At 43.3% G+C, this 26,281-nt stretch overlaps 1 protein-coding gene across 3 annotated transcripts in view; it reads left to right on the top strand.

Annotated features, from left to right (window-relative positions):
* LOC144784718 (uncharacterized) overlaps window positions 1-26,281 on the top strand; it is a 71,516-nt gene that overhangs the window by 32,686 nt on the left and 12,549 nt on the right. For all 3 annotated transcript variants that reach the window (XM_078663684.1, XM_078663686.1, XM_078663685.1), the window contains 2 exons: window positions 8,011-9,182; window positions 15,165-15,368. In XM_078663684.1, coding sequence (XP_078519810.1) covers window positions 8,033-9,182; window positions 15,165-15,368 — 1,354 coding nt within the window. In that variant the 5' untranslated portion in view covers window positions 8,011-8,032. The remainder of the gene's footprint in view (window positions 1-8,010; window positions 9,183-15,164; window positions 15,369-26,281) is intronic.

Genomic DNA, 26,281 nt, shown 5'->3' with positions numbered 1-26,281 from the left:
ATTATAATAAAATATAGTAGCTCCTAATGCAGTGACTCAATATATTCAGACGGCACTGTCGTCAACGAGAGGATGGAACTGCTAGAAGACACTCTCTCTGTGTTCTAGTTATTTGATACTAGCATGGCACTGTTCGCCAGAGCCTCGCACTGCAGGGAAAAGTTGACCCTGGGCCCTGCGCAAAACTGAAATTGCTGGAATTGTCTGAGCAGTTGGCATATGTGACATTGCCAAAGTCTTAGCGATCTGAAAAGGCACTGCTAAAAGGAGTTAACGCTGCTGTAACCAGGCGCGGCATGGTGCACTGCCAGGGAAGCAGCTGACACGCCGGGGGAAGGTGATTAGAGAGGGGTTGTTGGGCCATAACACCCGGCTGCCATACACTCAACACTAGCAGAAGGTCACAACACTTCACAGTGAGTCACTGGCAGGGGCCTGCAGAAAAAGAGCAGAGAAGTGACGAGAATGCGCTGCGATGCGCGAATCCAGTATGACTATTAAACAATGGAAATGATACTTGCAAAGTGTGCACCTCTCGACCTCCAAGTCGCTACTGATGGGCTGTGTCAGAAAATAGGCCTAGAGCAAAAGTTGCCCTCATTAGTTAATCAGAGAGCGGAAAAAGTGGCCCATGTTGGCAAATTGTGACAGTTTCAACTTTTAAAGAAACCGAGTATAATAGTTTTGCAAGGTATGAGAACGCATTAATTTGGGCTGGCTCCAGACAATGCTAGCTGAAATATCAGGGAAACCAAGAGTAACAAGCACTGGCGTTGCCAATAGGTCTCGCAGTAGGAAAGTTGGAGCTATTACAATTGCAAATAACAATGCCTTTTATTTTTGTTTTCTTTTTTAAAAATTAAAGGGCTTTGTCATTTACAAAACCAACAGCTCCAACTTTCCTACTGCGAGACCTATTGGCAACGCCCGTGCTTGTCTCTAATGTACGAAACAGTTGAAGACTTCCCTCTTCAAAGAACAATGTATCACAATGCGTTAGCCATGCGCAACCCAGCTTCCTCTTCTATTGTCTGTAGAGTTTATAGTCTTATTTGACCACGTACAGTATTACACTTGTTTTTGGCTTGGTTTGCACTATAGAAGTACCATATACATACAATGTGCATGATGAAAAAAACCCTTGGTAAGGCCAAAATTATCAGAGGTGAATCGATGCTTCCGAGAAAATGACTCTACCTCATCAAGGATCTCACCTCTTCACAGTCAACCATTGTCCTCCCTGAAATAAAACAATCTTATGAAAAACATCTCTAAATCTATAAAACGAAATTGAAAATTATCAAACTTTCTCTGGACACCTACTGAACATCAGCCATCATAACAAGTAACTGACAAAACTCCAATGACTTGGTAAGTAAATATCCAAGGAAGTAATACACTCCAATGTCAAATCAACAACCACCAATCTAAACTTTTCTAATCACTTTTCGAACTCTGTCCTGCCCAAAATTCTCAAATTACCACAGCCTACACTCCACTCTTACCTGGGATAAATGACTCTTCCCTTCATAAGGGGTTCTTCCTTATAGTCTCAAAGTTGTTGAAATTACCCCTATTCAAGTGGGAGTTTGGGGGGAGAGGCGCAGAACAATATCTGCCTAGTATCTAATTTTCCATTATTGTGTGGATAAACAACTGAAAACCTTCATCGAAGAAACTATCTGCTTGATCAGAATTGGCTGTAGCACAGAATCGGCTAAGCTGCAAATAATACGCGACAATCACACTATTTTAAATAAGTTTAAAACATGCCTGCTTTTTCTCCTAGATCTGTCTGCAGTGTTTGATACATCAATCCTATCTCTCTGCTAAAATCCTGGGAGAATATATGGGTCCAGAGAGTTTTATTTCAGCATGATTTGAATCCTACCTCTCAAATTGCTTTAAACATTTAAAACTGGCTAATGGCATCTAGGCCCCCTTCTCCCTCGAAAAAGGAGGCCCCACTATGTACCAATCTCTCACCTGCCTTTTATTAAAACGTGGAAACCGCTTGCCACTCTCTTGAATAAATCTGACATTTAATTCCACCTGTTCTCCAGCGTTACTGAACTATATCTGAAGGTCTATGCCCAGATGACACAATTGCACTGGCAAGAGGGTCGAAGGAGTTGCAAATATGGATGACACAATATCTAAAACTAAACGCAGAGAAAATGGAATTCCTTCTGATCTCACTTTACCACATAATACTTCTGTACAAACCTAGTCAAACTCATTAAACACTCGCAGCTGGAAGCCTACCATTGTTGAGACCATGCAATCCCATTGTTTCACCATAGAAAAGAATCCAAATCTTCATGCCCACTCCAACACCATAGCAAGGAGCACACAACACCAAATCAGACTCCTTTGAAAAGTCAAACCATTCATTCCAAATGACAACTTTAAGGCTATAATGCAATCCTGAATCCTCACTAAATGTAACTGAACTTCATGCCTGTGGCCGCCAACACAATGAAGAGGTGGTGGCGCAGGGTTAATAATTTAAGAAGGAAAAAACCACATACTGCATCGCTCCTTGCGCCTCGGTCTTCTGCTGCTTCCTGGTCCCAGCAGACGCTGGGACAGCAGCAGAGTTTCCCTGCGTAATTGCTGTTCTGGTCTCCTGCTATGAGAGCAGTGCAGGGATTGGCCTGAGCGGGCTGGTTTGACGCTCCGCTCAGGACAGGGAGTCAGTTCAATCCGGTTGGAGAAATGTAACTGTGCATGTGTATTTGGCTGGCCAAACACACATGTGCACTTATAAGTGCGCAGACCAGTCCTCCTCCCCCTTCCATGGCCCCAGCCCGCCCCTCCCTGCACAGTTGGCTCAGAGCCGGCAAATACAAAATAAAACAATTATAGTATATCATTTTATTTTTCACCTGCTGGCTCCGAGACAGTGGGGCGACGCTACTCCGCCATTGTGGAGGAGCCGCTGCTGCTTCATGCTCCATTTGAAGCCTTGCCTCTGACTTACATTTAGCATACGCACTACTTTGCAGTCCCCCTACAATGGTCAAACCCCAATCGTGACCACCACCCCAACCCTCACCTCCTCACACCATATATAGCTCTGCACAAATATATCCTTTGTGTACTTTTTAAATATTTGTGTACTTTTTAAATTATCACTGGTTGAGTAAAGGCCTGATACGTATCATTTGAGTACTTTCTAAACTTCCACTGGTTGAGTAAAGGCCTGATACGCATCCTTTGATTACTTTCTAAACTTCCACTGGTTGAGTAAAGGCCTGATACGCATCCTTTGAGCACTTTCTAAACTTCCACTGTTTGAGTAAAGGCCTGATACGCATCCTTTGAGTACTTTCTAAACTTACAGTGGTTGAGTAAAGGCCTGATACGCATCCTTTGTGTACTTTCTAAACTTCCACTGGTTGAGGAAAGGCCTGATACGTGGCGTATTCCTTTTATCCAGTCACGCACCTTATTTAATTTTAATTGTTCTAAAGCATTCTGATACCCATTTGCGTCTGATTGGCGGTAAATATTGAAACCAAGCCTAAATACATTAATGAGGCCTTCCTGACACACTCTTGCTAGAAACACAAACACAGTTTAATTGTCCTAATGGTTATGGATTGGGGCTGAGGTAGAAGGCAGCGGGAAGTAGAGGATGTATTTCTTACCAGGAATGAAAAAGGCTGAAAAATCCTCAAACCCAGGTAAGACTTTTCATATCTTGCAAGGCATACAGTGTCTTATTAATAATGTCTAAGAAGCCCACAAGGGTTTTCTCATTGTGTAAAAGATACGCGGTCTGCAGAGACATTTGTTTTCTTTTGCTACACATTCTAGGGTGGGTGGGGTCTCACTACTCTTATTCATAAATCATGTGGATTTAGATTTTGTAAAGTATCATGCATGATGAAGGTAGTTAAAAATGTGACTTGGTATTTTTTTTTTATTCTGTTTTTATTATTTGCAATTACAACTTTGCAAGTAAATCAGAATGTACAGATCACATGTTACAGTTGACTTATGTAACCGTTTTGAAAAACCCACATCGATTCCACATTAATCTGGCTGAATGCAGTTGAGAATTTAGACAATGTACTTAACACAGTTCTCTTACACACCTTAGAAGTCATCATCAGAACTTTCATCTTCGCAATCGGGTATTGGCTCACTTATGTTCCCCGGTATGTGTTCCATGCTCCCCATATTTTGGTCCATTTCTGGGGGCATCTCCGGTTTATGAAAACCGTTCTGTCGGCCATCATAGCTAGGTCCATATCTTTACACCAGGCCGCTAATGATGGTAGTTCCTCGGCTCCCCATTTTTGCGCTATGTTACGCTTTGCCACCATGAGTGACTTGGTATTTTTAAAATTATCATATCAACACCATTACAGTGTAGCCATTTGACATAATTTATGAATAGCTTAATGTAGTACAAGGCTTATCAGCATATTTCTAATGGCATAGTCACGACAATAGAAAAGAAACAAAGAGCAGCGGGATCCACTTATAGTGAATACAGTTCTTTCTTTTCAAATAACATTCCAAAAAACATTCAGGCACCGTATGCAGTTGCACACTATCCTCTAGCTGCATAGTCTCTGCAGGCACAAATCTGATGCTTTCGAATTGCATTCCTCACACATCTAGTAGACTAATCAGATGTGCATAATTGTGTTTACTTCTTTAAGCGTATGCAGTTCGTACTGCCCCCATAAACTATGAGGTCTAGAAGGAACGTGGACAGTTTCACAGTGCAAATAATAGTGAAAGTTTTAGTTGCTTCCTAGATATTTTAGGGACTTTATGTATATCGTTCAGCAACCACAGCTGGATCAGGAGCCAGTGGCACACACATGATATCAGATACCCTCTCTCACCAGAACATCTGGACTGGAGAAGCACATCTGTACCAGGTGTTACAAATAAATCTATGGGTTCCTTCCAAACCTAGAGCATATGCCTCTGATGCCACCGCATTCATTTTGTACAAGTAAGATATTTTGAATTCAAAGTCCATATTTAAAATGTATCAGTTTGAATGGATTGCATATCTCCTTCTGCAATTTCAATGTTGAGAGCTTCTTCCTAATGTTATGTAGCCCTGATGGTGCTTCTAGTGGTTTCAGATGGTGGTGTGGCGCAGATATTGGAGATGATCAGAACCCAGAATTTTACTGTCGTATTGTAATGTCTTAAAGTCTGCTTGAGGTGCTGAATATGCCTTTATGTAAGTTTTCATTGAGGCCATCACCCTGTAATAGGAAAATACATCCAGTGCATTAGAAGGCCTTTGATTTTTAAACATGCAGCAAAAATTGACGAATCCCCCTTTGGAAAACACAGGTATGTAGAGTATCTAAATAAGCGGATTTCATTTTCGTGCAGTTTTATGAAAGTCTGCCACAGAGATCACTCCTAAACTGCAATGTCCCAAAATTGTTCCAATGAAGTAATTATAGCAAGCCCACATTATTTAGCCAGTCTATGTCAATTCTATCGCAATCATCCTCCATTTATTTGTATCATTTTCTGTCATTTGGTACTTGCTAATAATGTAAAACACGAGTGCTAGTAGATTAGCCAGCAATTCATTAATTGAGGGTCGTACTGCCCTTAGGCATTAACGGCGTCAGATCTAGAAATGAAAAGTCTCCCCTGTTGTAATGGCAGAACTAACATGACCCAGTTTATCCTAGCCTGTTTCCTGACCAGTATAAGTGTTAATAACTATGAGCAAAGCATTAAAAAATCTTTTTATTAGAGAAATAGAACTATTTAACAAAAAATTTAAGAAATCTGGATAACCATCGTTATCAAAGACATCCTTCCCAGAAAGTTTATCGGTACCATAACCCATCAGATAACCGTCTTTTTAGCGGAAGCCAAACAGTCTAATAATTGTGTGGGAATAGTACATGGGGGCACTACACACATCAGTCATCTGGTATCACACCAACTTTGCAAACCGCAAAAACCCATCTCAGTTCTCATTCCCTGGGTACTATCTGTCTGTCGTTCCTCGTTTGGGAATAGAGCGAAGAAGCGGGTACCACCTAACTCATTCCTCTATGTCTTGCACAGTTCTGCAAGTTCCAGAGAGGCACTGGCTTTCTTGTGGGGAGTGGAACGTTTTAAAACTTATTTGTGGGGGAAACATTCTGTATTTATACATATCATAAGCATTTAATGTACTTTTACCTAACAATAGTATTGGAAAGGCTTCACCTACTTTGGTTCAAATTCTATCTGTGTCGCACAGATACTGTTTGTGGTACATTCCTGATACAATGACTTGTAGAGCAGATTCATTATCTAGAATTGAACCAATCCGTGATAAGTTTACTTTCGAATATGAATCAATTTGACCTTCACCTTTGTGTGAAGACAGAGTTTTAGCACAGATCAATTATGTGGTCGAAGGGGGCTTGTTTCTGGTTTACAGTCTTTCTGGAAAGTAAAGGATAAGTTGACTAATGGGAGTATTGTTGTTAATGCTTGACACATTTCTTTCCCTTGTGGCTGTGAGAGCTGCCATCATCGGGGTTATTTATGAAGGACATTTGAGGGAATAGCTATAAAAAATGATTAGACCCACTTATTGGCGGCCACATATGGACTTAATAATTGGAGAGTGTGTCAATTGATTTTGAAAAATGAAGAATCTTCGACAAAAAAGGAGATGTAGGGCTACTCGTCTTAATCTCATTCCACTCCCCTCAGAAAAGTATGGCCGTGGATATTATGAGGCTGTTTAAGAAGCTGGAATCTAGCACGAGGTGCATGGTTTTCCTTACAGGTTATTGCTCAGAGGGGTCTGAATTAAAGTTTGGCTCTAATCCCACTACCGATTCATTGTTAGAGTTTCTAAGAGAATTTTAAGGTGGGGCCTATCATCATCTTTTATACCAGATAATGGAGTTCAATTTAGTTAATGAAGACAAAAGCTTTTGAGGCGAGGATGCCTGTGTATACCACATAAGTAAATTATCTTGCTGAACGCGTAAATAGGGCTGCCACGAAGGACATCCAAACTGCAATGCTTAGAATTTTGGGAGACAAAGGATGTATTAAGAAGGTGGTTTAGGCATGTCATTTTATACTGCATTGGACACCTGTCTTTCCCCCAGTGGAGATGTTGAAGATTCAAGTTACTCAACTTAATCAACGTTCATTATTAAGGGTGTCAGGGAAAGAGGTTAACAGAAGTAAGCATAAAGAAAACCAAACTAAGAATAGGGTTGATGGCAAATTCTCTGCCTAGGTGCCTCTGATTTGTGTGAGTGATATGCAAATGATAGAAAAAAACAGGATTGGGTGGGAAACGTGAGTCTGTTTTTACAAACTTTATTTGATTTTGGAAGCTAAATCTTCTGTAAATGGCAGAGTCGAGTTCTTGGTGGAATTTAAATCGAGTAGTAATGTCTGATAATGTGCTTGAAGGTTGGTGTACTTGTGTAATTCAAATTCTGAAGAATGGTATGAGAGTTTTCTTAATGGATACGTTTTCTACGGCTGACCTGTCATTACTTCATAAGATGCAATACCACTGAGGGTTTAGTGTGGTGAAGGTACTGGACTGGATGAACCATTTGAACATAGATAAAATTCCACAGTTTAATTTAGAAAAACAGGTTGTTGAGGTCAAGCTCTTTCAATCGAAAAGAATTCAAAGTTGACCTCAACAATGTGTCCGTCTAAATTAAACTACAGAGTTTCAGAGGGTAAGACACATTTTGTTTGATGCCACCTTGGGATCAAATATAGCCCTTTTCCCTCATTCCTTTCTTGTATTTATTGATAAAACTGACACATTGTTCCTCGTTTGCTTTCACTGTAAGTTGGGAGTGGTAGAAGTGACTATACCCGTACTACATGCACCACATTTGAATATGTAAATTAATAATATTAAATGTATTGGACACATTTTCAAAAGCAGAAATTATCTTCGTAGTCAAACATAAGGCAATGACTCACCACTTTTTAGGTAAAAAAAGTAACAATCACCTCTTATTTCCTTTTTAGTTTTCAACAATCCTGGATCCAAATGGACAAGTACGAGAGCATTCTGTCACTAGGCAGAGGAGCCAGTGCCGAAGTCTTCCTCATGAAAAATGTGGAGAACAAAAAATTCTATGCAGTCAAAAGAATCAAGATTGATCCAAAGACAAAAATAAAATCCAAAGAATCTGTCCTACAGGAGGCCACAATCTTACAGAAACTTAAACACCCCCATATTGTTGCATGCCATGAACATTTCTCTGATAAAGAAGATGAACATATTTTTATTGTTGAGGACTACTGTGATGGAGGGACATTAGATGACCATATTAAAAGTAGAAATGGATCGTATTACCCAGAAGATACAGTTATGGAGTGGTTTGTACAATTAGCAATGGCGGTACAGTATATTCACTCTATGAAAATCCTTCACCGGGATATCAAAACGTCCAATGTGTTCCTCACCAAGAAAGGCATGGTTAAGCTAGGGGACTTTGGGATATCAAAAATTCTGAATAGCACCTTCGATATGGCCAGCACATGTGTAGGCACTCCCTTTTATCTCAGTCCAGAACTTTGCCAGGATGTGCCATACAGTTCCAAGTCTGACATTTGGGCCCTTGGCTGTCTCCTTTTTGAAATATGTGCATTGAAGCCAGCCTTCGAAGCAATGAATCTTGTTAGTCTCTTTTATAAAATTGTAAAAGGCAAATATTCTGATGTTCCGGAATGTTATTCAGAATCTATGCACAATTTGATCAAAACCGTTCTTGATAAGTGCCCAGAGAAGAGGCCTACAGCAAGTGCCATTTTGAACATTCCATTTGTCCAGGAACAACTACGGGTTTTCATTGAGAAACAAGAGGCTCAGCTAGTGAAGCATAATCACTTAGTAGGTAAAACCAAAGAAGGTGATATCGTGGGAATTGAGCTCATAGGAAACCGCAGCAAGACTTCCATGGGTCATTGTAACCAAGCCCAAGACAAAATCAGGTCAAAATCCGCTCCACCGGGTGTTAATAAGCTGACTGTAGAGGAATATGAGAACTCAGACCAAGAAGAAATATCCAGCAGAGGAGACAAGTCAGACTACTCTGAGGATTTCGATGAGCCTGGCAGCTTATCTTCCACTGAGGAAATTTTGGAAGCAGAAAGTCCAATTCCATCTCGGGTTGGAGAAATTCCTGAAGATATAGGTGAGTCCTATAACAACTGCATACAATACCAGATATTGAAAGTCTTCAATGTTGTTCTGAACAAGTGCCACATATCCTAAGGAAGGACCTCTCAGATGTTTCACTGACTTGCGTCATTCTCACTAAACATTTTAGTGCCACAATGCCCACTAGCTACGCTTTCAAATTTGCAAGGTAGTTAATGAAATATCATTGATTAATACAGCTCAATTGGCAACCCTCTCAGAGCTATCATCTGAATCCAAGGTGGTTGCAAACCACAGATTTGAGAAATTCAGGCATGTGCGAAAAATAATTTAACAAGTGAAGTTATGGCCTGTGAGAAAAACAGGCAGAAATGTACGCTCAGTAGATTAACAGCGGCATCACCGTCTATGCTGACAGTTGCATCATAAAAACACATCCAGTGTCAGTCAGTCAAAATCCTTTAATTCTAAGAAATACATTCTTATAGAAATATAACAGACTTAATTTGACATACAGACTTACAACATAATAAAAATTATACGACACTTAATTTAATTAACATGTCTAAACTCAATCACGGATTACAATATCAACTCATACCAATTAAAAGCATTAAAGATATTGTAATAAACCAAGACATAAACTTTATTTGAGGAAGAAAGAAAATTCATAGTAAAATGCATGGTGCAGAGCCATACTCAATCAGAGATCACAATATCAACTCATACCAATTAAAAACATTTAAGATATGATAGTAACCCAGGACGTGTAGATCATTTAAGGAAGGAAAACTTTGTAAAGTGCAAGGTGCAGCTGATATGTCTTGAAAGGGGAAAACATATTACCATGGTCCAGCAATTAATTTCACCAACTAGGGCAATGTAAAGAGTAACATACAACCTAAGCCCATTTTTAAATGCCTAACAACGGCATTTAGGGAGATTTGCTGTAGCCGGAGTATGCATCTAACTTTACCAACCACCATTATAAAGTTCAATGTACAAGACAACTATACATCGCAAGCCTTCCCTTTGGGGCAGCCTCCTAATGTATTTTTTCAAGATCAACTGACAAGAGAGCAGTTGGCTTAAGAGGTTACAATCTTTTGCAGTAATTGCTACAGCCTGAAACCTAAGCCCACATATCATGATAAAACTCTCATTGTGTTTGAATACCATATTTTAGAAAAAACGAGCAGAGAAATGTCATCCTTTCCTTAAGGAAAAGTACATAGTCCAACAAGAGATGGCTCACTGAATACTTGCAACCCCGCTGGCAGGGACACTGACCCGGGTTCACCATAACTTTTAGCATCAAACCTGCCATCTGTCATCTGGGGTCAATGCCAATCCTTATGCTCCAAATGTTGTATCTGAGACTGGGACTTATCCGGGACTCTATATAGATATGGAAAGTAATCCATAGCCTCCTCAGGAGTGAGGAAGGAATTAACAGAGCTCTTATTCTTATTCCATTGGAGCCCTTCCCGGGTACTTTCCCACGCCGCGGGCCGGAGGAGGGAGCCCCGGACGCCTGGGAGGTGTTGCCCGGGAACACAGCCCATCTGGTCCACGGCAGGGAACCGCTGGCCCGGGAGGGGTCCCAGAGTACCTTGTCCATGGTAATCCGGAGGAAGGCTACCCCTCTTTCTGGGAACAAGTGCGCACCGCACTGCTCAATTGTCTATAGGCGCGAACGTGCCCGACCTCCTGGAGCCCTGGCTGGGATCTGGGAGGCGAATGGCACCTCATCGGGACTTCCAGGGAAGCCCAGACATCTGGTCGCCCCATAGGAAAGCATTGGGGGCGACCAGATGGCCGGGACCGAAATGACGCCAATCTGCCTGCCCCGAGCCTCCGCGGGATGGCTCCGGGGCCCCAGGGCTCCGAGGCCCCAGGGCTCCAGGGCTCCAGGGCCCTCCTGGGAGGGTGTCCGGGCATACCCTTGCCCCTAGTAATCAGGAGGAAAATTACCCCCCTTTCTTGTAATCCGTGCACTCAAGGTGACAGAGGGGACCCAGGGCGCAAACGTGCCCGACCTCCTGGAGCCCTGCCTGGGATCCGGGAGGTGAATGACACCTCATCGGGACTTCCAGGGAAGCCCGGCCATCTGGTCGCCCCATAGGAAAGCATTGGTCGCGACCAGATGGCCGAGGCGAGAGGGGCGACCAGATGGCCGGGACCGAAATGACGCCAATCTGCCTGCCCCGAGCCTCTGCGGGAGGGCTCCAGCCTGCCCTTGCAGGGCTCCGGGCCTGCAGGGCTCCGGGGCTCCGGGGCTCTGGGGCTCCGGGGGCTGCAGGGCTCCGGGGCTGCAGGGCTCTGGGGGCTGCAGGCCTCCGGGGCTCCAGGGCTCTGGGGGCTGCAGGGCTCGGCTGCAGGGCTCTGGGGCTCCGGGGCTGCAGGGCTCCCGGGCTCCAACCAGGCCGGGGAGATCAGGGAGTCTGCCCAGGCACGAGGGACCCCTGTCCCGGGCACACAGACCCTCAGGACGCGCCCCCGTTTTCCACAATTTGTTTTCCAAAAGTTTGCGTAGTGGCACTATGCAAACTACGCCCAGCCCTAGTACACAACTTGAGAAATCATTAGACCACCCAACTTTATTTACATACTTACCTGTGCTGCAACAGAATAGGAACTCAAACCAAAGTGTCATTAATTCTGAAAAGAAGTATACAGAAAGTGTTAGATGGAATGCTTGAATTAATCTCAGCAACTGGTAATTATTCAGGGCCGCACCTCAGACCACCATTTTTCGCCTACCATGCCACCTCCGTTCGGACCCAGCCATATGAAAACCAGTCTTGACCCTGCTCCAATGGGAATAGACCAGCTCAAACTGCCAGGCAGGGCCTCTTTGAACCGGTACACAAGCAACCGAGGACCGGTTGCGCCCTGATTAGGGTTCATCTGCCAGGTATACCTAGGTTCCAGTGGTACAATGCCCACAGGACCAGGCAATTGTGCATTAATATGAAGTGCTTGAAATGGAAAAATAGAAATGCAGGTATTCTGTACCAAAACACCTGCTTGTTTCTGAGAAGTGCCGGTACTCTCCAATTAAAAGTATTACGTCACTCTTGAGAAGTGCCAGTACTCTCCCTCTCACACTAAAAAAGGGCTGGTACTCCGTACCGGCCCATTTAAAGCACTGTTTTTATGTATAAAAGGGTACATCTGAATAAGTGAACATTAATAATGCAAAAAGCAGGACACCTACTTGAAAAATAAATAATTATCTGTTGAGGCCTAAACTCTGTACACTGTTTCAGACCCCTGCTTTTTTTTCATTCCGTCTTAAATACTAAATATATGCCAATGCTAGATAGTGGCTTTATGACACTTCACCATCAGTGAAAATCTGTTCATGCAAAGTGATGTGTTTACATTTCTGAACAATGCATTCTTTTTCTCCCCAAAGTGACATCACTACTGGTACGTACGATTATTAGGCTTTGTTGGGTTTTCTTGCTGGGTTACTGGCATGTGATAATATTGAGATGTGTATTCTTGAATTGGTGAAATGTATCCGTATTGTTCTATTTTTGCACATCCCATGTGTGAGTGTGGTTAGTTATATAAACAACTACTGTCATCGCCTGCAATCTTGCAAAGAAAGACATATTAGGAATTAATCAATTTAACTCATTCCGATGAAAGATTTTTTTCTGTGTGTTTTACAAGCCCAAAAATGCAGTTATTACAAAGCAGCCTTTTATTGGTTAAAAACATTCACTTTTTTTCATCCCTTTTGTGTTTAACCCCTTCCATGCTGCCGCGATTCCGCTCCTGTGCTGAAGATTTCAGCGCGGGTGCGGTCATGACGGCCCCCAGCCATCATCAGCATACGAGCACTGTAGTGCATGACGGCTGGGGGCCGTCATCAGCATGCAAGGGGTTAAATATGGTTATAATTCCATGGATATTCCTACTGCACTCATTTTGCCTTTCTTGTTTGTTGGGTTTGCTGTAGCTCTTTGCATATTCTCCTCTACTTTAAAGCACTTTGTTGCGCTAACACTTATATTTGGTTAGTGTTACTTTCTTGCTTCGCACACACATTTATTTACCTAGCCTACATGTTTCCAGATTGCCCTGGTGGTTGCTCCACTTTTCGAGATGGAATGACCCAACCCTCTCCCCTTTTAAGAAAATTAAGTTGGTACTGATTCGGATGCGCATCAAAGGACCACCGTGGATATCCACTTCTGTAGTTCATCTATACACTCCTCCTTCAGCAGCCTTGGAAGGGTCTGGACCACTCCAATTAACAACCTCCATCCATTCTGATTCATTAGAGCACATTACATGCGCAGACTGTCCTACTGAGTAGAGGCTTTACTGATGAACACTCACTACAGATGACACATCAATCTCTCTACTGTTACTCAACTTTTCCCGTAGGTTCCTACCCATCTTATTTAAGAAGGGCTGGCCCTTACTATGTCGGCATCAGGTGTAGGTCCATACAATGCAGCTATTATGAATTGTACATTGCTGGAAGTCCCTTTTCTGATCCATCTTAAACCATTCCTTTCTCTGCATCAAAATACAGCACTCTGTTTCTTTCCATCGTAGGTTTGCTCTTTAGAAGTACCACAAAAGGTTGCTACTTGGTATCATCTCATTTGAGGTAGGAGAAATTGTTGTATTTCAGGGGCAATCCTGACCTCACCCAGGCAAGTACAGGTATATCAACTGTAAGAAATTGAGTTATTTGGTTGAGGGGTGGAAGCCTCACTCATGCAACAGCTACAGTCCTTGTCCGGGTGAACCAAAAAAGTCACTAAATTAACCTGTGCTTAACCCTCTGGTAGTTTGGCACACAAGCAGTCACGCATAACTTGGAGGCAATGTGTGATGTATGTATGCAGCACACAGTAATAAAGTGAATCTCAAGAAAACTCCCATATCAGTTCCGAAAAATAGAGTTAAAGTTTAATAAATAACATGATACCAGAGCAACACAAATCCAACCAGTAGAACCGGAGATATTCAATTTTAGAATTTCCAGTGAACATAGTGCCTAAAAGCAAAAAAAAAAGTAACACTTGTAGTCATCTAGTCAGGCTAAGCCGGGGGAAAGTCACAAGTTCGGGCTGACTGCGATAGAACATGTGCTAGATACAGGGACCAGATTCGTTCATCTGAAAGGTTACCTTTCAAGTTTGCCCCGAAGAGTCTGAACATTGCAGACATTGCTTTAGCGCAAAGAGGGGATTGTTGTTGCTCTAGCTTGGCGGTGGTAGCTGTCACAGTCTGTCATTACTGAAATGAGAAGTGCAGGTATAGTGTTGCCAGACACAGTGGACTGTCATCGGCGTAAAGGTCTGGTTTCACCAGAGCTTTGCGTTGGTGGTTGTCACTGATGCTAGAGCCTTAGTATGAATTGGGCTGTTCACGATCACGATGAGCCCAAACTTCAGTATTTTCACCTTTCTTTTAGGAGGAGTACCCTTTGATGCCAGTCAAGAGTCCATGGCCTGTGGAGGCACCTCTTGGGGATCGGGGCTCACTTCAGCAGAGGTCACCAGGGCTCAAGCAAGTCCACTTGCAGCAGGTCGCTGGGCAGTTGCAGGGAGGCCTCTGAAGCATATTGTGTCCTTGTAGCTCCCCCATGAGGTCAGACAACTGACCTTGGACTCTCTCTGGTCAGCCTGGGATGAAGGCAAGCAGGTTCAGTTTTCCTTCTCAGACAGTAGGGTAGTCCTTTAAGCAGCACCAGGGCAGTCCTTCTGTAACTGCCACAAGTCCAGGAGTGTTCTGAAGAGTGGCTTTAGAGGTCACATATTTATTCCTGGTACCAGCCTTTGGGTGGGGGGAGTGGGAACTCCCACTTCTATCCCCAGATTTATATAAATAAAAAAGTTGCCATTTTTTCCATTCCTTGAAGAGGTACTGCATGGCAGGGCTGTTGTAGGAACTGGGGGGAAAGGTGAAGACTGTGGATTATTAATTGATGTTTAACTAAATTAAGATATATCTAATCAAATGTCTCCTTTTCTGACATTCTCAGATCTGATTGATGATGATGATTTCAATGATTACCCGGACGATTTTGAGGAGGAAGGAGGCAACACCATAGAAGAGGTAGTAACCAATGCACGCATCGCAATGGAGGTGGAGGCTGACGATGAAGCCTTTCATGATGACCTCAAGGACATGAAAGTTCCCTCTACGTTATCAGCAACACTGAAGACGTTACAGGAGAAATGCATTGGTAAAATAGCCCTCACTTTATTGAAATTCAAATTTGTATAGTATTGACACTTCAAGGGTATTGATGACAAATGAAAATGTGGTTATCGCTTAAAAATTGGGCATCACACTTAATGCATCTTGAGCTAAATAAAATCCACAAATATTAAAGGAAAATGGGAATTTTCCTAGCTTCACTCAAGAGGAAATCTGAGATCGTATTAAAGTCATTGAATTATATGTAAGAGGGCACACTGTTCCTGTTTGCTCCCAGCGCACTTTATTAAAATTGAGCAGTGGCGCAAACAGGTACAGTGCGATAATATGGACCCTGGTGAGCAAAGGATGTTGTCGATCTAACTAAGCTCAACGAAGTGCCTGCATAGTGATTCGAAAAAAAATACTATTATTATACCAGCCTGTAGAACAGGAAAAGCATAGCGGGCGACCATAGACTATTTAATATTCCAGGGGAAAAAGTTCTCAAATCGTCTTTTAAACATCCCAAAGATCAGAAATGTAATTGTAATTTCATACCAAGGAACCTAGAAGGCTTCAAGGTGGGGTAGAACTGTCAATCAGTGAATTATGTTTTCCTCCTTTTGTGGGGTCGGGAGTACTTGGGGTCCCGAAGCCACAGCATCAGGCTTCCTTAGTGGCAGCTCTTGTGGGGTAACAGGGTATTTCAACTTACTGTCCTCCAGTCGAGCAATGAAAGCTTCGGTGGTAGTATGCCTGGGTGTAATGGAGCTAAATAAATTGATGGTTAAATCTATATGTCTCACTTCTGCTTCTTGAACTTGGAGTCCAGAGACGGGGTGCCGGTACATCACAGAGCCACTTCCATCTACAGACTGTACAGCCGATTCACTTCACTACTGTGTAGAGTAGGAATGGGCGAAATTGGCCTCACTGGCCCCCGCAGAAGTACGCGAACTTCAGCGAACTTGCGTAAAACCACGCGAAATGGAAATCCATCTTTTTGGCAAAATAAATCCTTTAATTGATTTATGATTTGAGAACGCATTTCGCTCCCAACAAATAGTGTGAAAAAACAGAAGCACTGCGTACAACAGCCGCTCGCATTCTTTTGTTCACATGTGTTCATGGTACGTTTTTTTTGTGCAAATGGCGCATGTTTGCTCTAAGTGAGGTAAAGGCATAATTTCAGAAATTTAGATAATTAAAATAGCGTAATTTAAATTTCGACCAGGCCTACTGTTTAGATTTTGAAAGCAGTGTATATTATACAGCATTCAAGGGCTTTCATTGCACTTCCTGTCACAGTGCAGCTCTTGAATTAACCTCATTCAAAACCTAAAATTGTATAATCGTATTAGTTGAGCAACACTGCCATCTAAAGGAAAACGAATATACAACTTGAATTATGTGCTCAGCCTCCATATATAGCCTATAGTATTCGTTTTGAAAACTATTTCTCTGGTAATGTTTGTAATTAATACTACTTACTTCTCCCCTTTTTATAAGTCAAAATCAAATTATCTTTTTAGCATTCATTTACATTATATATATTGTTTCTGCCTACTCTGTCTCTGACCCAAGCATTTGATCGAACTACTTTGGGTCACAGCGGTTTGTTCCGCTTTCAAATACACTGCATCATTGTATACACTGTTATTTCACTCGTTGTGTGAATTTGGTTGTAGATTTGCCATGTATTTTGTTACGTGATCACTTCATATATACACAGCCAAAAATAAAATATACCCCACCTATGAATTATTTTCTGATAGGAGCAGTTCAAGCAAGAAAACTGAAAAAGCCTTACTCTGCTTGGGAGGGTTTGAAAGCTTCTCTCTATCAAGAAAACTTTGGAAATACGGGAAACAAACGTGCTTTATTCAGCTGAATATTAAAAGTATTTAGTAAAAAGATTCAAACTTTACAAGCATTTTTAAATGCATTCTCACGAACAAATAGAAGAAATCAAAGAAAAAGACTGACCTCCCCCCTCCCCCCCTCCCCCCAGGGAAGAAGGCTTTCCCCAATTTGTCAGAGCCAAGGCCAAATGTCCAGTAAGCGCTGGAATTGCTGGATTTCTTCCAGGCCGATGCACCTTTTGCTGCTCCTTGGACCCTCTGCATCTTTCTTCCCTACATTCAGGTGCTGCAGCACCAGGCTTGTCCTGGTAATATTCTGGGCTCCCTTAACCTTGTGGACCTGGAAGACACCAGCTTTCCTGACCATCAAAAAGCTCTTCAGGGTCAGGGATCCAGGATGGGGCAGGAGTCACATCTTTCATTACTTCAGCAGGCAGGCAGGAATTCTTCCAAGTATTTGTTTTTTAATAAGGTTAATCAGCTGTGATCGATGAATTTCCTAAACGATTCAAGTCAGAATTTCCACGCGTTTTCCTCCTTATCTCACTGTTATAATCCAATTATTCTTGGCCCGGGCTGACTTTCATGAAAAGTAAATCCACAGCACTTTGGTCCCTAGTTTTTTTAAGATGGTGAAACCAACCTTGTTATAAGTTTCTCACCCTCTCCTCCTTCAAGCTCTACCAAAGGCCACCCTTCGCTGTCCGCTTTTAAATTAAGGACGCATCTCGCCTCTTCTAGGCACTCCTGCCGTTCTCTAGAGTACAGTTTCCTTTCAGTCTGAAATGCCAGCCATTCAAGTGAGCCCAATGTTCTGGCTTCTATTTGACCCTCACTTTCCAAGCCAGGTGGCCAGTGTCAGGTGTAGCTGTCTTTATTTAAGCTGGGCTTTGATCTTGCTTAATTTGTAAAAGGGCCCACACCACTCCGCTACTTATCCCTTACAGAAGAACCTATACGTGTGCTGTAGTGGATAGGTCTTGTGAACAGTAGATGAATATTAACATGCCTCTTGCTGTGTGGGTGTTCTGATGGTTGTGGTGTCCTTTGTTTTTGCTCTTTAGACCTGCTTTCCCAATTTCTTCCTGATTTGGAGTGTGTTTGAAAGAACTGAAGCACAAAGGAAGGCTTCACTGCCCAGACATCACAACATAATGGTGTATGGTGAGTATAGTGCCTGAGTAGTCTTAACCCCTTGACCGCGGCGAAAAGTCCGCCGCGGTGCGGGTGATTTACGGCGTGGCCGTGGTTCGGACGGCCGCCGCCGGCCGTCCGACGCATGGAAGGGGTTAAAGGAATCTGATCTATGTGCACCCATATTTTGCCAGATTCCTTTGAGACTATTCAGGCATTATACTCACCATACACCATTATGTTGTGATGTCTGGGCAGTGAAGCCTTCCTTTGCGCTTCAGTTCTTTCAAGCACACTCCAAATTAAATTATCGCAATTTAACTGTCATTGTTGAACACATGTATTCCTGATTTAATAGGTAAGGCTTAGTAGACATAAAGTAGTCCCTGTAAAACATTTATTTTTACTACTTCAGTCCTGCTAAATTAGGAGATGAAAAGGCTGGTAAATTTGTTTATGTCTGCTTTAATTTCAATTATCTGCATCATTTAGGATTATGATGACTGTGCTGAAACACCTAATACTTTCTTACACCCATTTTAATTTGGATTTGATTTGTGGTTTTGTAAAGCGCGCGTATGCCCTTGGGCGTCTAGGCGCTGCAGAAGAAGACAGTGTCCTGGTGTCACAAAGAGCTGGATTTAACGGGGGTTGAACAGCCATGTCTTTACTGATTTACTAAATGACATCAGGGAGGTACAGTTCTTGATATAAAGGGGAAGTCGATTCCAATCCTTGGCAGCATGCAGTATAAAGCTTCTGCCCCCCATCTGGCCTGTTTGAACCTAGGAACTTGTATAAGTTTTGCCTGGCTAGATCGTAATTCTCTTGTGGGAATGTATGGCTTAAGGTGGGTTCTAAGGAACAGGGTTCCGGTGCCCTGGAGTGCCTTATATGTTAAACATAGTGATTTAAACCTTATTCGTTTTGCCAATGGGAGCCAATGTAAGGTATCTAGATGGTGTGATATATGCTCTGTTCTTGGGATGTCTAGGATTAAACGTGCTGCTGAGTTCTGCAGGCGTTGTAGTTTGGTCAGATGTTGTGCCTGCATACCAGCGTATAATTTTAAATGTGTATATCCGTGTACACTTAATCAGCGACTTTTGGTTGGATTGATTAGTTCAGGATACGTGATTTCCCCAAAACTCCTACAATTTAAACCTATTAAAATAATATTTTAAAAACTTATTTTTCGTATAATTATAGTTTGTGATTTTTATATCATGACATACAATCATAAATATTATATTTTTCATTAACATTCTAACTTTCAAATTTTTTAAAATATATTTTATATGTACCTATCCTCTAAATATTTCTACAAATACACACAAAATTACTTACCTACGAAGTGGAATACTCCTGATGTAAAAGTAATAAACCTTAACTTTGATGTAAAGAATCCCTATGTGTTTACGTGCGACGTAATCATATCCAATAATAAAAGCTGCCATGTAAGGTAACACGCCGCATTTATCTTCTAGTAGTTTTAGGAGTTTATTTTTGGGGTCTGTTAGCAAATATGTTATTAGAATATTGCGTCAAGGTTTGAATAAAGGTTGTTTAAGATAAAACCTTATCACACCCATTATTCAGGTGTCACAATTTTCTGGGATGTCATCAGGGGAAGTTAATGTGCGTGTGATGTCACCTTTGCCACCAGTGTTCCCTCTAGGCCGCGCGCGCGCACCTCCCCTGACGTCAGCGCGCACCACCTAGCGTGGAGCGCGCACACAGGACGTCCCTAGAGAGTCGCGCTGCCCGCCGCTTTAAAAAAACGAGCGGCGCGATCATAAAGGCACTTTTCCGTGTGGAGGTGGAGCGGGCGTGAGGAGTTCAGGTAAGGAGGCGGGGGGGGGGGCTGGTGGGGGCTGGTGCGATTGCGGCGCTTGCGGGCTTACTGCTGTGTGGGGGCGTGGCAGACTGTGGCTCTGATTAACAGCAATACTTAAACAAAATGCCACAGTCTGCCTCGGGCTTTATTAACAAAAGCGTAGACACTTTCCAAACACAGCGTAAGTACACGCTGTGTTTGGAAAGTGTCTACGCTTTTGTTAGTAAAGCGCGAGGCAGACTGTGGCATTTTGTTTAAGTATTGCTGTTAATCGGAGCCCGTGAATAGGCTGTGCTTATCAGCAATACTTATACGAGAGGCTACAGCGGCTGGGGAACGAGCGGAACAGATGGCAAGATGGCATAAAGGCACAACAACGAGTGGGACAAAGAGCATAAAGGCTTAACAACGAGTGGGACAGAGGGCATAAAGGCACAACAACGAGTGGGACAGAGGGCATAAAGGCACAACAACAAGTGGCACAGAGGTCATAAAGGCACAACAACGAGTGGGACAAAGGGCATAAAGGTACAAAAACGAGTGGGACAGAGGGCATGAAGGCACACCAACGTGTGGGACAAAGGGCATGAAGGCACAACAACGAGTGGGACAGATGGCATAAAGGCACAACAACGAGTGGGACAGAGGGCAGAAGGGCACCAAAAACGAGTGGGGCAGAGGGCAGAAGTGCACCAAGAAAGATGGGACAGAGGGCAGAAGGGCACCAAAAACGAGTGGGGCAGAGGGCAGAAGGGCACCAAAAACAATGGGACAGAGGGCAGAAGGGCACCAAAAATGAGTGGGGCAAAGGGCAGAAGGGCACCAAAAACGATGGGACAGAGGGCAGAAGGGCACCAAAAATGAGTGGGGCAGAAGGGCACCAAAAACAAGTAGGGCAGAAGGGCACCAAAAACGAAGGGACAGAGGCCAGAAGGGCACCAAAAACGAGTGGGGCAGAAGGGCACCAAAAACGAGTGGGGCAGGGGGCAGAAGGTCACCAAAAACGAGTGGGGCAGAGGGCAGGAGGACACCAAAAACGAGTGGGGCAGAGGGCAGACAGGCACCAAAAACGAGTGGGACAGCGGGCACCAAAAACGAGTGGGACAGAAGGCAGAAGGGCACCAAAAACGAGTGGGACAGAGGGCAGAAGGGCACCAAAAACGAGTGGGACAGAGGGCAGAAAGTCACAAAAAACTAGTAGGGCAGAAGGGCACCAAAACGAGTGGGGCAGAGGGTAGAAAGGCACAAAAAATGAGTGGGACAGAGGGCAAGAGGGCACCAAATACGAGTGGGACAGAGTGCAGAAAGGCACCAAAAACGAGTGGGGCAGAGGGCTGAAGGGCATCAAAAACGATGGGACAGAGGGCAGAAGGGCACCAAAACGATGGGACAGAGGGCAGAAGGGCACCAAAAACGAGTGGGGCAGAGGGCAGAAGGGCACCAAAAACGAGTAGGGCAGAAGGGCACCAAAAACGAGTGGGGCAGAGGGCAGAAGGGCACCAAAAGCGAGTGGGACAGAGGGCAGAAAGGCACCAAAAGCGAGTGGGACAGAGGGCAGGAGGGCACCAAAAGCGAGTGGGACAGAGGGCTGAAAGGCACAAAAAACGAGTGGGACAGAGGGCAGGAGGGCACCAAAAACGAGTGGGTCAGAGGGCAGAAGGGCACCAAAAACGATGGGACAGAGGGCAAGAGGGCATAAAGGCACAACAACGAGTGGGACAAAGGGCAGAAAGGCACAAAAAACGAGTGGGACAGAAGGCAGGAGGGCACCAAAAACGAGTGGGGCAGAGGGCAGAAGGGCACCAAAAACGAGTGGGACAGAGGGCAGGAGGGCACCAAAAACGAGTGGCATTTTGCGCCGCAGACACGTGAGGTTCGGTTCCTGGCACACATAGCCATGGTAGCAGTGCACAGAGACCCTCCACTGCCGCACACAGAGGAAAAAAATTAGAGGGAACATTGTTTGCCAGCCCATCAATTTGGATATCATTACACCATGGAATTTAGCTTATCGCGATGAAGGAGATTGGAATATATAGTCAAGAATCCCTCCAAGAGTTTCAAAAATATTCTATAAAAGTGCTATTAACCGCTTCAGCGCGGCGCAGATTCCTGCGCTGTGCTGAACGTTCCATTGAGCCAATGGAACGATGACGGAACGGTTCTGTCATGAGCACAGCTCAACCGTCGCTCATGACGGAACCGTTCTGTCATAAGCATGGAAGGGGTTAAATCCAACAGAGACATTGATCTGGTTTATATCGTTGCAAATGGTCACTTGGGTTAAATTTAGATATTTCCTTCATCTGATCTTTCAGCACAATTTGATGTAACATTTAAATTGTTTCCTCTCTTGGAATAAGAAATTGTATTTTAGAGAACCTAGTGTGACAACAGTCTTGGGCAAACAGCATAGCTGAAATAATACAAGAACCCACAAGGCATGGTCAGAGGTGATGCCATGTGCCAAGTACATGCAGGGCCTGGCTGAAGGCTATATTCTGCAAGTACTATGAGTATGTTGCTTATCCCAGTTCGCAGTAGCCTCAGGATATGTTTTGAGTACTGCAGGTAGGGTTAGAAGGCACAGGGATGCCGGATGGTAATGCCCCATGTGATATAATTGGAGGTCATGACAAAGCCAAGGGACATTATATAAGGGATAAAGTGCCCCCGCCACACATTATAAGGATATTGCAAGTCACAGGAAGAGGTATGGCACCGCGCCAGGGGGACTGATGCTGGACGCTGGGGATCACGGTTTGATCCCTGGCTCCAGCGGCAGGGTCTGCCCAGCACCATGCGACTCTGGGCAATGGCTTGCTTAATCTTCCCAATGGCCCCCAGCGCCGAGATACCCCTATGGGGGTAATTTGTGCGCTATACAAGTACTGGATTTACATTTACATTTACTGAGGAGTTCCATAACCATGTAGAGTAACGGGGCAGAAGGCCGAGTTCCTCTATAAGGTTATGGTTCTCCAAAGTGACTTGCAGTTTTCTTATCATGTAGGCCAGAGGATACTTTATTCCATATAATACATGGTCACAGCAACACCTTTTCCACAAATCACTTAAAACCTTGGTGCGTAGCTCTTTCATTTGAAAGGGCGAGTATGTTTGCAAACATTAAGAATAAAAATAAAACCTATATTGCAAAATTAAACGCATCAAAAACCTGTTGTCTATTGAATGTAAATAGATATTAGAAACCGTTTGATACAAGTAAGTTAAAAAAACTAAAAAGCTGCATTAGCTCGGAATGTGTAAAAACATAGAGAAAAATTCTAGCATTTTTCAATAAAGTGTGCAAAAAATAAACATCTTTTCTCTGCGGGTCATTGTAAGATATTAAAATATAGCAGAAGAGAGAAAAACAATGTTCTGTTTTCGTTGCTTTGAACAGCTGCTTCAATTATGCCGGTGACCTGACCTGCGTTTCACCTTGGTTGTCAGCCCTGGCAGCAGGCATTGCAACTTTGGAACTGGATAGTCATAACTTTTTATAGTCGAGTTCTGACGATGGCTGCGTGGCTAACCATCACTAGCAAATACTCCAATCGCAGGGAACAGGTGAAAGTTGTCGCACCTGATCTTTGGTACAGGCCATGGCCTGCCACTATGCCCTCAGTTATATATCTAAATGGCCACAGCCTTGCACCGCATGTTTTGCACACAAGACAAATAAAACGCAACCAAACTGAAGCACGCCGAGGTTAAGTGTTATGCTGTGTTGTGTTATGTTGGTGATTGTTTGAGAAAAGCGAAGCTTTTTTGTATAGGGCTTTGGTGTGATTATTAGGTCTGTGTTTTTACTTCTTTTGGAGGTTTCCTTCCCCTCCACTCGAGTGCTTGCATTGAACTGCATTTGGACCACTGCTCATCTATAGCGCTCTGGCTCCTTCCTGTGTATCTCCCTCCAATGCAACCCTTAATGCATTCGCACATTAAACCAAAAACTATTAGCTTTGCTAATGCAGTTAAAAAAAAAACATATTCTGTGTCTGGTGTAGAGCTGGGTTGCTAAGGCAAAATCTTTGATTTTTGTAGAAAGTGCAAAATCCAGTGTCCACTAACAGGCCCTATTTCATTCCCCTTGTTGAATTTGTCCACAAATCAGCTCTTGCCCCAGAAATGAGAGTATTTTCGATATTGCCCACTATAAATAAGGCCCTCTTTTATTTGGCTCATTATGCTCGTATTACAACTTTAACGCAAGTTTTCTTTCCTTCTGTTTTTTTAAGTGGATGACAGTTACTGAGTAAGTAGATTTATTTACTGCATGTGTGGATGTTTGTTCAGTGGTCTGCACGTGCTTGCGTAATGTATTGAGTTGATGCAAAGTACAGGAATATATAAAAAGAACCAAAAAAAACCATATATATTCCTTCTCCCTACGACAACATGAATTCAAGTAATATTTCCTTGCTCTTGTACTTCAAAAGTGTGCGGGTAAGGACGAAGTGCTTTCAAATTAAGTAATTGCAATACGTTGTCTGTAAACAGAGAAAGGGGACAGATAAAGGTATAGCTGAAGTTAAATTCGTTCTCCTTGACTCTCAATAGTTCAAGTCCATAAATCCACCCTTAAGGAAGGCATGGAGCCCTTTTACCACCCTTCCTAAATTATGTTGATTCCTTATTATTACAAGGTAACCTGACTTGTCCATACAAAAAATGTATGGCGTAATTGTGTAAATATCCCATTTTCAAGTGCTAATCTAATATATCTTTATTGAGCGGATATGTTTTCCTGCAGTCACTCTGTGCTTCCTATTTGGACTCCAGTGAATGTGATGTGGCGTGGTGTAGCATGAATGTACATTGTTGTGTCATATGGAAGGGCAAATAAGCATTTGCTCTGAAGAATGTACATTCGTTAAAATGAATGTGCATCTGTTTGTCCGAATATCCATATTTTTGAGCGAAAGTACATTCTTTTAAGCATAGCTTTAATGTGCTATGTATTGTTTGAGGATTGTGCTTCATACTACCTTTATTATCTACTATAGGTCATTATTTAAAAATCAAACTCTTGCACGTGGGTTTTAAATATCATATTGAATACTGTGCATGTTATGTTTTACCTATAATCACAGAATTTGACTTTGTGCCTTCTACGCACGCCCAAAACTATCCAAAGGCTGTCCTTCTATGAACTTTTCTCTGATAATTCTCTTCAGTAGGCCTCACTCCGGGGTCTGGAAAGGCTCTTCAGCACACTGCACCCGAGTGCTGTGCAGGGAACTATTACTGAGGCCAGGTGGCTCAGACAATCTGCCAACTGCTTGTCTCTTTTGGAGACAAAGTCTTCTGCCACTCAGGAAGGTAGTTAATGTCACTGCTTTCAGGGAGGCTTTCTGATACCTGATGAGACAGTACTTAACTACCCTTATGTCAAATCGACTTGGCAAGATGGTCGTCGCCGCTATCCACCATTCATCGGATAACGAGGGCCCTTCTGTAGCTTACCAACTAAAGGGGGAGGTGCGTTATCTGAGAACTGTTTATGCCAAGACATGTAATCCACCGTGTCCCATGCCATTGATCTATTAAATTCCAGTGCCTTCCTGAAATTCAAATCATACCCTTTCCATGCATCCCCAGAATATTGTTCGCTCCACCCCACAATCCTGCTCGAGTAGCATGCTAGTGGTGCCTGTAAATCTGGAGGTCGTTCCGCCTTAATAGCAGTGAATACAGCCCAAGCCTTCATCCAGTTGATCAGTGTTTCCTCTACCCTAAATCTAGCACACTGCACCCTCCATTCACTTGGGTGCATCCACTCCTTCAGTGTTTTTGCATGCTCCATTTCTCTATTATCTAATAACAAAGAATAAATATATACATATTTATCCGCCCAAATCATCTCCTTCACAGCTAACGACACATGTTGAGCTAAATTCTCACTCCTAGAAGGTAGAACACCGTCCCCCAAGAGCGGCAATGCCACTTCCTTACCAAGTGCGGGCACCGGGGCCGGCTGCCCATTAACTCCATCCGGCTGCGGGAGACTTGGACCTGCAAGGGGAGAAGATACTGGCAATGCAACACTGTCGGCGACCGCTGCCGATTTGATCTTTTCTACAAACCTCGCCGCCTCAGCTGCATGACCCGCAGAGT

Source organism: Lissotriton helveticus, chromosome 10, assembly GCF_964261635.1.
Source record: "Lissotriton helveticus chromosome 10, aLisHel1.1, whole genome shotgun sequence".
NCBI classification, from domain to species: Eukaryota; Metazoa; Chordata; class Amphibia; order Caudata; family Salamandridae; genus Lissotriton; species Lissotriton helveticus.
This window is presented reverse-complemented; position numbering and strand designations above follow the sequence as displayed.